The sequence below is a fragment of the Triticum urartu genome, chromosome 7 (genome assembly GCF_003073215.2).
Source record: "Triticum urartu cultivar G1812 chromosome 7, Tu2.1, whole genome shotgun sequence".
Lineage (NCBI taxonomy): Eukaryota > Viridiplantae > Streptophyta > Magnoliopsida > Poales > Poaceae > Triticum > Triticum urartu.
In genome coordinates, this window is record NC_053028.1 from 625,938,486 (window position 1) to 625,952,058 (window position 13,573).

Here is a 13,573-nt window from a genome sequence, read left to right on the forward strand (position 1 = left end):
CGTAAAAGTGAATTACTTGTCACTTACCCGAATCCAGAGCTCTCCAGGAGCATTCGCAGACTTGCCCCGTAGCGTGTCGGATGCCGCTGCCTTCTACCGTGCCGAGGAGGGAAGCACGACGGAGAAGGTGTTCTGGTCTCAGTATGCTGAGGCCGAACACCCGGTGCCCTTAAGCGACCAGCTGAAATAGCTGGTCGAGCTCCATAAGGTGGCCGAGCAGGCCATGAAGGGCCTCATAGTCCGGCTGTGGCCTGGAGAGGCCATGCCTGGGAGCTACTTCGGGCTGATGAGGCGGCTGGTGGAGGCCTGTCCAAGGCTCGAAGTCATCAAGCGCTCCGTATGCATCGAGGATGCCCGTAGGGCGCTTGCCCGTGCGAAGGTGCACTGGGGCAAGCTGGATGCTGAGAAGCTTGTGAAGGACGGGCCGCCGCCGGGCAAGAAGCATCGCAAGCCCGAGATGTATTATGAGGGCGTTCTGAAGGGTGCCCGCCTTGTGGCGGATGAATGTTCCATGAATGTAATTTTTCAGTGAACTCGCTCGTTTTGTCCTGTGCGCTAAAAACTTGTTCATGAGCGCTAAGCAATACTTTTTGAATTTAAAATATTACCTTCTGTGCGGCCGTTTATCAAATTTGAGAGATGGCGAGTCGTCGGCTTCTGCCCCCATGGCACGAGTGCTGGGGTGTTCGGGATAAACATGAGCGCTCTTTTTCCCATTCTTGGGTCCTTCGAGGGAGGCGCTCAACACAACGAACAAGGCAATCGGACTATAGTGCTTGAACATTCTCACTTATCCATAGAATTCTATAATTTTAAATTTCGGCGAAGCCCCTAGTGTTCGGAAGACCGAGTTCGGGGTGCTATCCACGCTTTGGCCGGACAAAGCTGACTCCTCGCTCTAAGCGGCATAAGTCTTTAGGGACTCGAAAACCTCTCGAACAACGACCAGCTCTCGCCTCATCATGACAGTCAGTTTTAGCTTTCTCTACTGAGGTGCTTAGCCCAGCTCAATTGGGGCACAATCGCAGTAGTTCTCCTAGTGCTACCTTAGCCGATATGACGGAACGCAAGGTACCAAAACATAGGAGCCGGGCAAAACCCAACTATTGAACCAAGACATGATTCGGAGCCGATGCATATAATGCTATAAGTTCGGGGTGTCGCACTTGTGAAAGTGTTCGGACTACTCACACCATGTTGTGGGGTACTTAAGCCCCTGGCGTATTGATCGTACCAAAGTGTACGGGTGCAACATGTCATTAATGAACATATATTCGTAAAAAAGAGGTGATGCAATAATAGACGGAAGCTATGCATTGTTTAAATAAGCTGCGATCAAAGCAAAACGATACAAATAGTGCGATAAGCAAAAGATGGGACTATCAAATATGTCCTTTCCAGAGGCGAGCTGCGAATGTTATGCGAAACAGGTATACTGTTCGTTATAGAGACCACCTTAGAGTTCCGTAGTACGGCGTAGCTTTCTGCTTCCCTGGTTGTATCATTTGTGCGGCAATTGTACTGCCGGACAAGCCTTCCGAAGAATGGAGTCCTGAAAATAAGAGAAAATTAAGAAATTGGCAGCCCCTAGTGCGGTTTAAGCCGCGTTTCGGGCGTGCCGTGATGGTGCCCCTCCCCCTGTGCCCATGGTATTTCTAGAGCGTAGTTATGTACACGCAACACTGGTTTCGTAAGTTTGTGAGGGCTGGGGTTGGGGCCGCATTGCTACGCTTGCTCGGAACATGCCAGGCGGTCTTGTTGTGGGTTACTCCGGGCGCGCTTGACGGTGTCCGGACGTTTAATGGCCGGACTGAAGAATTGCCTTGAGAGGCTGCTTTGTACTTCTGCTGCGATAGCCGCCGTATGCTCCTCCGTTCGAAGAGAGCGTTCGGTGTTTCCATTGACCGTGATGACGCCTCGAGGGCCTGGCATCTTGAGCTTGAGGTATGCGTAGTGCGGCACCGCATTGAACTTGGCAAATGCGGTTCGTCCGAGTAGTGCGTGATAGCCACTGCGGAACGGGACTATGTCGAAGATTAACTCCTCGCTTCGGAAATTATCCAGAGATCCGAAGACCACTTCAAGTGTAACTGAGCCTGTACAGTTGGCTTCTACACCTGGTATGACGCCTTTAAAGATCGTTCTAGTGGGTTTAATCCTCGAGGGATCGATGCCCATTTTCCGCACTGTATCCTGATAAAGCAGGTTCAGACTGCTGTCGCCGTCCATAAGGACTCTAGTGAGGTGAAATCCGTCAATAATTGGGTCTAGAACCAATGCGGCGAATCCACCATGACGGATGCTAGTGGGGTGGTCCCTTCGATCAAAAGTGATCGGGCGGGAAGACCATGGGTTGAACTTTGGGGCGACTGGCTCCATCGCGTATACGTCCCTTAGCACACGCTTCCGCTCCCTCTTGGGGACGTGGGTTGCGTATATCATGTTCACTGTCCGCACTTGTGGGGGAAAACCTTTCTGTCCGCTGTTGTTCGGCGGCCGGGGCTCCTTCTCGTCATCGCTATGCAGCCCCTTGTCTCTGCTTTCGGCATTTAACTTGCCTGCCTGCTCGAACACCCAACAATCACTGTTGGTGTGATTGGCTGGTTTTTCGGGGGTGCCATGTATCTGGCATGAGCGGTCGAATATTCGGTCCAAACTGGACAGCCCCGGAGTGTTCCTTTTGAATGGCTTTTTCCGCTGACTGGGTTTAGAGCCTTTGAATCCGGCATTAACTGCCGTATCCTCAGTATTGTCGCCGTTAATGTGGCGCTTTTGCTTGTTGCGACGTGACCTGCCACCGCTGTCCTTGGTATCCAAATTACCAGGGCTCTTGGTCATGTTATTGCTGCGAGCTAGCCAGCTGTCTTCTCCCGCACAAAAGCGGGTCATATGTGTCGTGAGGGCTGCCATAGATTTCGGCTTTTCCTGTCCTAGGTGCCATGCAAGCCACTCGTCGCGGATGTTATGCTTAAAGGCTGCTAGGGCCTCTGCGTCCGGACAGTCGACGATTTGATTTTTCTTGGTTAGGAACCGTGTCCAGAATTGTCTGGCCGATTCCTCTGGCTGCTGAATTATGTGGCTTAGGTCATCGACGTCTGGTGGTCGCACATAAGTGCCCTGGAAATTGTCGAGGAATGCGGCTTCCAGGTCCTCCCAACAACCAATTGATTCTGCTGGCAAGATGTTGAGCCAACGCCGAGCTGGTCCTTTAAGCTTGAGTGAGAGGTATTTGATGGCGTGTAGGTCATCACCGCGGGCCATCTGGATATGAAGGAGATAGTCCTCGATCCATAGCGCAAGATCTGTTGTGCCATCGTATGATTCGATGTTCACGGGTTTGAAACCCTTGGGGATTTGATGATCCATTACTTCATCTGTGAAGCATAGTGGGTGTGCGGCGCCTCTGTATTGGGCTACATCACGACGCAGCTCAAACGAGCTTTGTCTACTGTGTTCAGCCCGGCCGGATTTACTGTATCTGGCGCGACGAGTACCGTCTCGTGCCGTGGGGCGCCCACGTGATCCGTAGATCGATCTTGTTTGCCTTGCCTTATCCTCCAATATATCTCGCAGGTCTAGCGCATTTTCCCATGCCTTGGTATTTTTTGAGCGGCACAAGGGTGCGGCTTGAGTGGAGGGCCGAGAGGCCTCTCTGTCGCGGCCATGGGGTGGCCGGTCGGACGCATCATGTGCTGGTGATGTAGGTTTAGGTGCTTCCTCCTCTAATTGGGGTAGCAACCTATGCTTTTGGGTAGCTCTTGGAGGGGCGTTCGAGTTCATACTCTTCGGCCACAAGGACTTCAGTCCATCTGTCGGCTAGCAAATCTTGATCAGCTCTAAGTTGTTGCTGTTTTTTCTTGAGGCTGCTCGCCGTGGCCATAAGCCTGCGTTTGAAACGCTCTTGTTCGACGGGATCCTCCGGCACGACAAATTCATCGTCGTCGAGGCTTGCCGCGTCTTCGGAGGGAGGCATATAATTATCGTCCTCGACCTCTCTGTTTGCCGCTCTCTCATGAGGGCTGACTTCTCTATCCTCCTGTGCTTAAACTTGCTGGAGGTGGTTGTCTTCGGCACTGTCCGGGGTGTTATTATCCCCCGTGCCGGAATCACCGTTTTTGTTTTGGCGGGATTTAGAGCGGCGCCGCTGGCGCCGGCGCTTAGGCTGCTTCTTGGAGGGGTCATCCTCTGCTGTTCCATCGCCATTGCCTTCTTTTGGGGTGTCCACCATGTATATATCATACGACGAGGTGGCTTTCCAGTGCCCTATAGGCGCTGATTCTTGATCGTCTCCTGCATCGGCGTCCATACCGTCGATGTCTTCGGAGTCGAAGTCGAGCATGTCGGTTAAATGATCGACAGTGGCTACGAAGTGGGTGGTGGGTGGGCTTTGAATTTCTTCATCATCCGCATCCCAACCTTGCCGACCATAGTCCGGCCAAGGCTCTCCTGACAAAGAGAGAGACTTTAGTGAATTCAGAATATCGCCGAAGGGCGAGTGCCGAAAGATGTCCGCGGCGGTGAACTCCATGATCGGCGCCCAATCGGGTTCGATCAGTCGGGGCGCAGAGGGCTCAGAGTTCGGAGAGGAGTCCGGCTCCTTGAAGTCACGGGCTTCGCAGAGAATAGGGCTGGTGTTCGGCTCGATCGCCGTAGAGATTGCAGCCCCCGAGGCGGTGTCTAACCACCCATCCTCGGTTGGTGTAATCGGCTCCGAGCTAGGGGTCGGAGCGGACACGGGTGCGGCCTCCAGGGCACTGTTCGGCGGCAGAGCTAAATCATGCCCATCATGACAGTGCGGCGCGCTCGGCTGTGGCTCGAATCCGTCGTAGATCAAGTCTCCGCGGATGTCGGCCGTGTAGTTCAAACTTCCAAATCTGACCTGATGGCCAGGGGCGTAGCTTTCGATCTGCTCCAGATGACCAAACGAATTGGCCCGCAGTGCAAAGCCGCCGAATACGAAGACCTGTCCGAGGAGAAAAGTCTCACCCTGGATCGCATCGCTGTTGATGATCGGAGAAGCCATCGGGCCTAAAAGTGACGACACAGAGGAACTCTCAATGAAAGCACCAATGTCGGTGTCAGAACCGGCGGATCTCGGGTAGGGGGTCCCGAACTGTGCGTCTAGGTCGGATGGTAACAGGAGGCAGGGGACACGATATTTTACCCAGGTTCGGGCCCTCTTGATGGAGGTAAAACCCTACGTCCTACTTGATTAATATTGATGATATGGGTAGTATAAGAGTAGATCTACCACGAGATCAGAGAGGCTAAACCCTAAAAGCTAGCCTATGGTATGATTGTTGTTCGTCCTACGGACTAAAACTCTCCGGTTTATATAGACACCGGGGAGGGCTAGGGTTACAAAGAGTCGGTTACAATGTTACGAGATCTACATATCCGTATATACAAGCTTGCCTTCCACGCCAAAGAAAGTCCCTTCCGGACGCGGGACGAAGTCTTTAATCTTGTATCTTCATAGTTCAGGAGTCCGGCCGAAGATATAGTCCGGCCATCTGGACACCCCTAATCCAGGACTCCCTCAGTCTAGTGTGTTGGTCCTACGATGCCTTAGCACGACGACTTCCCAACTGTCTACTACAACAAGTTTTGCTCGGCTCTAACAAGGGAGGGGCGATGACGGTGGCGCGCCTGTTATGATTGAAGATGTATAGATCGAAAAAATTCCGGCAAAACTAAAATAAAATAAAATAATAAAATGGCTGTGTGCATCTTTCGATGCAAAGGCTGGGTTATCTTTATTTTCAAAAAAAAAAACACTCTTAAAACATTACATTGATCTCGGCCGGGGTTATCCTTAACATGTGGATCTCGAAGTTTATAAAGCTATGAATCTTGCACATAAGAAAGTTCTTAGTCGATGGAGAGTTAGCAAAACGGATAATACAACAGCTAATGACACCCATGGTCCATGGAGAGCCAAGACATTAGCAATTCTTTATCATTACCGGCAAGGAATGCAACCGATTAATTACGACAATCACAAAAATTGTCATCTTCATCTTGAACTAATCACTACAAATTTCTTCTAACTACAGTCAACTTGTCAAGCCGTACAGAGCCTCCGTTGCTCACGCGCGGCATCGTCACCGGCTCGTGTTTCGGGGCGAAGCTGGCCGCTACACCAGGCACCGGACCACGTCCGTCAATAAGATATGCGGGCCTCCGGCGCTTGCCGTGCACGCCGGTGGGCGGGCGGAGTCTTCCAGTTGCTGCTGCCACCGCTGCCACCGCCGGAGTCAAATCGCCAGGGCTACCTCATGTGAGAACAGAGCACGTATGCCGAATGGCCTATGCCCATTGATCCGTCAGCAGTCACCACACGAGCTCCTCCGCCGCCACCCTCGGCAGCAACGGCCGCGTGGCGACATCGCGGCTGCTGACGGCTGACACGCTGCGGCGCTCCTCGGAGGAGACGCGGCGTAGGACGTCCCGGAAGTGGTCCTCGTCGCAGGGGAGCGCGATGGGGCCGCACGCGCCGGACGGGAACCCATATTCCTCCTCCGCCAGCCGGAGCAGCTCCCGGAACACGGGGTGGTTCAGGTGCGCCGCCCGCACCACGAACCGCCGCGACGCCCCGCCCACGCACACCGCCACGTGCCCCGCCGGCACCGACACCGCGCCGTCATCCGCAGCAGCGCGCGCCGCGGCACGGGACCGCCAGCGCCGCAGGGTCTGCCGGAGCAAGACGATGTTGTGGATGTTGCTGCATTTCGCCATCGACGGCAGTTGAGAGCTGAGCTGCTGGTCTGAGGCTGATGTTGTTGGGTGGGCAGAGGAAGAGATGGCTTCCTGTAGGTGGCGGGCAGGAGGTTTTATCTACTATCTACTACCACTATAAAAGGAAAAAAAAGGCAGATCCAAACAATCATATTCATCCATCATCAAGATCCAATGGTCCAGTGGCCCGGCTGGCAGCACCGCTCCCGTTCGCCGCAGACTGCCGCCGCCGAGGAGCCCATCTGAAGGCGGTGTGGTCCGCGTGGACCCATGTCCTGGCGCTGGATCCGGCGACCACCGGCAGAGGCGTGCCTGGCCATGCCTCCCCCGGCACAGTGGCCCGGCTGGCAGCACTGCTCCCATCCGCCGCAAACTGCCGCCGCCGATGAGCCCATCTGATGGCGGTGTGGTCCGCGTGGACCCATGTCCTGGCGCTGGATCCGGCGACCACCGGCAGAGGCGCGCCTGGCCATGCCTCCCCCGGCACAGTGGCCCGGCTGGCAGCACCGCTCCCATCCGCCGCAGCCGCCGGCCGGCGAGGGCACAAGCGGTGCCGACCTTCACGTGCAAGGGGAGGCGGCAGGAGCAGTCGTGCAAGGACAGGACCAGCCGTCCGGTCAATCGAGCGATCCTTCTTCGTCTCGGCCGCCACGTGCCCCACCCTCGACGACGCCCGCTGTGGCGATCTCCGCCCGGGGTGACCAGCTCTGTGTCGTTTCATGGTGCGCTGGATGGAGGAGTCGCACCGCGGTTGCCGGGACAAGGTGGGCGTCGATGTGGTCTGCTGCGTGCTAGACTCACCAATCCAAGATTCGGCGTTGAGCAAGTTCCTGGACAATGTGACAAAGAGGTTCGGCGAGGACCAAGGGACAGCAAAGCAGCGTCTCAGCAGGCATCCCCGAGCGGCGAGCGCCGGTACGGTCTCGTGTTTCTTTTTTTTTAATGAAGGGATTTCTCCCCTGAAGAAGTTGCGTCCTCTCAACTAAAGAAGCTGCGTCAAAGATTGTTAAAGAAACCATTGTCTTTGATGTACTACATCTTCTTGTTATACTTGTAATATATTGTAAAAGAAACCATTATCTTCGTTCTCTGTATCAACCAAGAGTGTTAACAAATACTAGTGTTCTACTGAATAAATTAGTTGTTCTTGTGACATAGTAGGTTCATCAGTATTACTGAATTACCTGGTAATTGATTTTGATGACGAGAATAGTTATACATCGATGGATCGATACATGTGTGATTGCGTTCGCCTCTTCCTCTGCTCGCTGACAAAGGGTCCTCTTCGTGCCCTCCCTCGACAGCTCTTTCCAGCAGGCAGGTCGCACTCGCCACACACGACATCTCGCCAAGTCGCCATATTAGAGGAGAGGAAGAATTGGTATGCTGTCTCAGTATTTTTTTTTGCGAGGGTATGCTGTCTCGATAAGTGTAGGATGTTTTTTAGGGAGTAAGTGCAGCATGCTGGTGACGAGTTCGGCATTGATTTTGGCTTTTGTTGATTTTTTTTCTTTGTTGGGAGTAAATTTCTCACTGATTTTCTTATTGCAACTCATTTCCAGGACCCTGATCCTAAACCTGAACGTGAGCCTGAAGGATATATCCGAAGGTATATGTACAGGTGTACGAACTTATCTCTAAGTTATATTTGAGGAGAGGTATATCATTTTGTCCCGTCCATCATGCAAGCTTTTTCAATTTGTCGATTTTTTCTCTGAATAGTATAGATTGGCTGAAAGCATTGTTATTCGGCACTCCTGCAGTTGTACATTTGGCATGGGTTTTCTCCTGCTGCATGATGTGCTGATGATATTTTTTAAGATTAGACAATATTTGGGAGAAGGGGGGGTTTGCTTAATTGGAACCGGAGTAAGAACGAGAAGGAGCTTAAGTAGGGCCATGGCAGGGCGACCTGGAAGGGTGGAATTTTACCTGTGATATGTGATAGGAGATGGTCACCTAAAACAAGGCGCTAAAGACCTACCAAACTAAAACAATTTCTAGAAAGGTGTCACTATTTGCATCTGAAATATATTGAATGATGAGAAGTTATGCATAATATACTATGTATATATAGTTATATACAATGGTTACCATTACAACTGTGAACACCTATGGTTGTCATGTATACTATATTATTCAGCCAGCATGTGCATTTTGAGATCATTGCTTTCCTAGCGAGTCTTGTCAAATCTCGCTTGCTAATTTGAATATGCATACTGCTATGGTCGCAGCTATGGACTAGTTTCATGCGCAGTTTTCAAAATTGTATAGTTTATGTTTTCATGATTGTTTTCGCAGCTTAACTGCAACTCCAAAGACTGGTGGGAATGTACTAAAGTTTGGCCTCAAACACATCAATATTACAAAATGTATCAGGGGTTTAGTTCACAGCCCTACGAGTTTAGCTTCAGTAGTTGTATGGAATCTTTGTGAAGATGAGAGAGTGGTACTGGGAAAATTGAAATGGTGCTAATGGAATATGTTGACAGGCCTACAAGAATGGAATTTGTCAACAAGGCTACGAGGATTGGACTGAGCTGATAGTGGAACCATGTAAGAAGGTAACGAACTTTTGCAATATTTTTATGCTAAATAAACAATGCCGATATTGTGTTTCTATATTATTTGTTCCCAAGTTTTACACCATCCATAAATCGGAGGCTTATTGCCAGTTTAAATAATGAGAAGGGTCAAATACCTAATAAACCTAGGCAGGAATCTATCTAGCACTACTTCCAACATGACAAATTGATTAATAGATTGACTTCATTTTTTTTGTAACCTGAAGCAGCAAGGTTTGTCCCTACTTTAATTTTTTGTTGTGTCAAGAAACGAAAGAATTATCAATTGTGGGGAAAGACAAAAAAAGAAGAAAATGAAAGGAAAAAGAACTGAAGACAAACAAGGGAAGGACAATAACAATAGAATCTACATAGGGTGATTGAGTTGATGTTAGCTGTAAAATAACTCTACACTGTTATGACGTCATCACTTTACAAAGTGTGCGACTTGCCCTGCTATCTATCCTGCACATGTAAGCTGACGTATGCATTCTCCTAGGCTACCATGCTCCTATCCCTTAGCACCATGTTTTTAGGGGTGTTTTTCCATCAATTGGATGAATTGGAATCTGTAGTTGTTGCGTGACGTCCATTATGTAGTTGGAGCTGATTTGACTCTCCAAAATAGAGATTTTCCTGCTTATAAAATGTCTATTAAAATTTACAGATTACACACATCTCATTTGAGAAAGTCAAGCTCTACATCATCCAGCAGTCCGTCGTCATGCTATTCTGCTATCATGACTAACCATTTCTGCTTTCCGATTCTCTGACCCTACCATGGGTGCCAGTTTTTATCTGTCTCGATCTCATTTCTAGCAAGGCTTATTTGAGGAACAAAAACATCCGTCAAGCCGTCCAATATTTCCCGCGGCGACTACAACAAAGGTATGTATCCCCTTGAAAGCAGCAAGTAGCAGCCTTATGTTCCGTGTGTTCTTTTTATAGATGTGTAGTGGTAACCAAACAGAAGCATGAACAAAATCGCAACAACAGGCTGCTGCTCTCCTCCCTGACCTCCATCTATATGAAATAGTAGTATAGCACAACATCATAATTAGCAATGGCAGAGCAACCTTAATTACAAAAAGATTCTAATGCGTTTATTTTGGCATAACAGAACATTTAGTGTGTATATCTGAGTTCAACACCAGCTATCATGGTTACGCATCTTGGTTTGGTACTCATCAAGTAACATCATGCTGATCCCCCGTTTGAGCTATTGTTTCTGTCCCCTGTCTCACTGTCTGCTATTCTGCTATTTCTTCACAACAAGTTGATTCTAAGATTCCAATGGTATTTAGAAAGTAGCAAATTTATTTTTATGCGAGAATTTTATTCTTAAGTTTCTGGCAGTATTCACAATTAGTTTTCTCTGATTTTGTGTATTACGGGCAGTAAGCATCCTTGGGTGTTCTTTACGTGTTTATCTCTAGGGACCTCCTGATGGAGTCCTATAATACCACCAGGCCACAACAGCCAAGCAGTGCGTTTTACTGTAGCCTATATAGCTGTCATAGGTAGTTGTAACAGCATGCTTATCTGTTTCTGCATGCCAAGGCAGCATGCTGCTGTTAATTTGGTCAGTTTATTTGAATTGATCTGAGATAAGTCACTTGCTGAAAATAATTGGTGGTGGTGCTTGTCATGTCCCTTTCGATCATGCCCTTTGTGAATTCTCATTGTTTTAGTTTGTCATGGTGTTTGTGTTTGACATGGTGTTCGCTATGTTTGTTAGTCTTTTCTTCATAATTTGAGCCAATTGCTGAACATGTTGCTGCTTAAGCTGGCAGGATGATTGAAATGGCTTAGCTTTATCCAACGTTGTGATGGATAATCTTTAATTTGGAGTGCATGAACGAAGCAATGAATTTCTGAATTACAAACAGCGTACAGATTTTCGGAATCCAAACCAAAATCAAGCATATACTGTATGTTGTTGTATTGTTGATCCAGCAACATGCTCTGTTTCTGCATGCCATGGAAACTTTGCTGCTATTAATATGTCAAGTTCATTTGGATTGCTCTTAGATAATTAGGTCATGAATCATATAGCTTGTATATACTGCTTTAAAATACTGTCACGGTGTTTGTCATGGTCATGTTTTACTGCATCCACCCTACAATCAATCTAAAAACATTCTAACCCAGCATCTCGGTCTCCTGTGGACCAATTTTGTAAGCCAGATTGATGTCATGTGTAAACAAAGGCCTGCATTCATTCTCCATTTTTCATACTTGTGAAGACCAAATATAGAAAATTGAACTGTCTGTGATTTCAATCGGGTCTGAAGCTTTTGTCTACTATAATCCTGTTCCCTGCTGATTATAATTCTTTTCACGTAAATACATGAAGTTTGTGATTATAATTACTATTTTTTAAGGTTGGTGTTGACTGCTGACAACCAATAAGATCGCCCTGAAGCAGCCCTCTCTCTAGCACATCTGCTGCCATGCACCATTGTTTCATATAATAGATGACAAATTTGTGATAGGCACATTATTTTCATGAATGGATCTGGATCTTATGGAATTTCGGATGGGAAAGAGTTATTTATCTGTTTACTTTATCTGATACATTGAAAGTTTTTTTGTTTCTATTTATGGTAAAAAATTGGGTTCTTCACAATATAGTTAATAGTAAAGAGTTAGTTAAGCCGACATTCCAAATTACTTTACTAGATTAGTCGTATCTTTTGTAGAAGTTGAATATTTACTTTGTTTTTCATATTGCATGTTTAAGATTTCCAGTTCAATCTACTTCTGCTGATACCTAAAAGTTTATCCAACTATTTCATTTTTCCTTGATGCAGCACAATGACCATCACCGCAGAAGCATAGGTGGTAGACGGTGAGCTTTCTGGAGGAAGCGGAGTCGGAGATTTATATTCACCAAAAGATGGAGACGGAGATTTCTATTCACCAAAAAGATGGAGCCGCCATCGACAAGCACTGACGAGCAGCTCAGTCTCAGCTGACGCATCGACGGGCTGAGGCGGGCTTCCAATAGAGGTCAAAAATAGGGAATGGCTTTTTGAACTGATGGAGGGATCACTGGACATGGTGTTCATGTTTGTGTTGGCTTACATGCATAAATAAGGAGTATAGTAAGACTTTTCCAATAGTTCTCTTGGAGGTCATGTCTATACCATTCCAGGATTTTGATATCCGAATGTTATGACAATATATAGATAGGGGAGATAGCCCTCCGTGTCCTGGTGGCCACTGTATGCTGCAGCGAAGAGCACACTTCAATTAGTGATCAGGCAGATGTGCTTTGACATTGTGATTTGTAGTTGTCAAGGACGTCATTACCCAGGCCGTTCCTATGCTTCGGCGAGTGGTACTTCTCTCCCACCACACAGGTTACACTAATTTATTTTATTATAGTTGAGTGGTATGATCTAATTAATCTGTACACTTAGACACACAACCAAGGAATGAAAAACCTGCTCCAGAGATCTTCAAAATAGTACAATATTAGGTATTGTAGAGTACAATTTGTTTAAGCTAAGTTTTTCTTTTGCATGGAAGCTAATTTTATATTTGAGGTGTAATAGATACACATGCCTTGGATACACTCCGGTGCTGATGGTAATACTTTCAGTCACTCACAAACAATAAGCTTCAGCATACAAGGCAGAGTTCAATGCTATTGGACTCGGGTGCTGATATACAATTTCTTGTACATTTTACTTCAGCATACAAGGCAGAGTTCAATGCTACTAAGTCTGTTCTTAGTGTATTGACAAAGCCAATTATGGGGCCACTGTTGGAGGTTCTTGAATGTACCCTGCCACTATGGAATGTGTGTGCAGAAATAGTTGAATATCTCAGTTCAGCTGCAATGGTAGCGATGGAGACATCATACAGTGTGGTTATCATTTGGCCATTTTGGTTCATCTTCAGTACGATATGTAATATTGGTATGGTTACTGTAGTCTCCCAAATGATTTGTTTCTTTCTCCCTTTGCCTTTTTATTATTCTAGTGACTTACTAATATTTTTGTTTGCATTTTATTTACTGCAGCCAATTCAGTCTTGTACCCTGTAATTTGGTTCGTCGGAGAGATACTAGCCGCACCTTTCCGACTTATCACTGCACTAGCAAGTTTTGTAGCATACTTCTTTGATAATATTGTTGATGTTTTAGACAGACCTGGTCAACATTAAGTTCGTTATATCAAGTTGGTTCTGCATCCAGAACACGTGCACTTATATCTGAAACTACCATTTGGGGATCACTCTGGAAAGATCTTCTGTACCAGGTA

At 47.7% G+C, this 13,573-nt stretch overlaps 1 protein-coding gene across 1 annotated transcript; it reads right to left on the bottom strand.

Annotated features, from left to right (window-relative positions):
* Nucleotides 1-5,972: 5,972 nt before the first annotated feature.
* LOC125525018 (indole-3-acetic acid-induced protein ARG7-like) lies at nucleotides 5,973-6,779 on the bottom strand. The gene has a single exon (XM_048690046.1). It carries the CDS (start codon nucleotides 6,736-6,738, stop codon nucleotides 6,334-6,336), a length of 405 nt encoding a protein of 134 aa, XP_048546003.1. The 5' UTR covers nucleotides 6,739-6,779; the 3' UTR covers nucleotides 5,973-6,333.
* Between the last annotated feature and the right edge of the window lie 6,794 nt (nucleotides 6,780-13,573).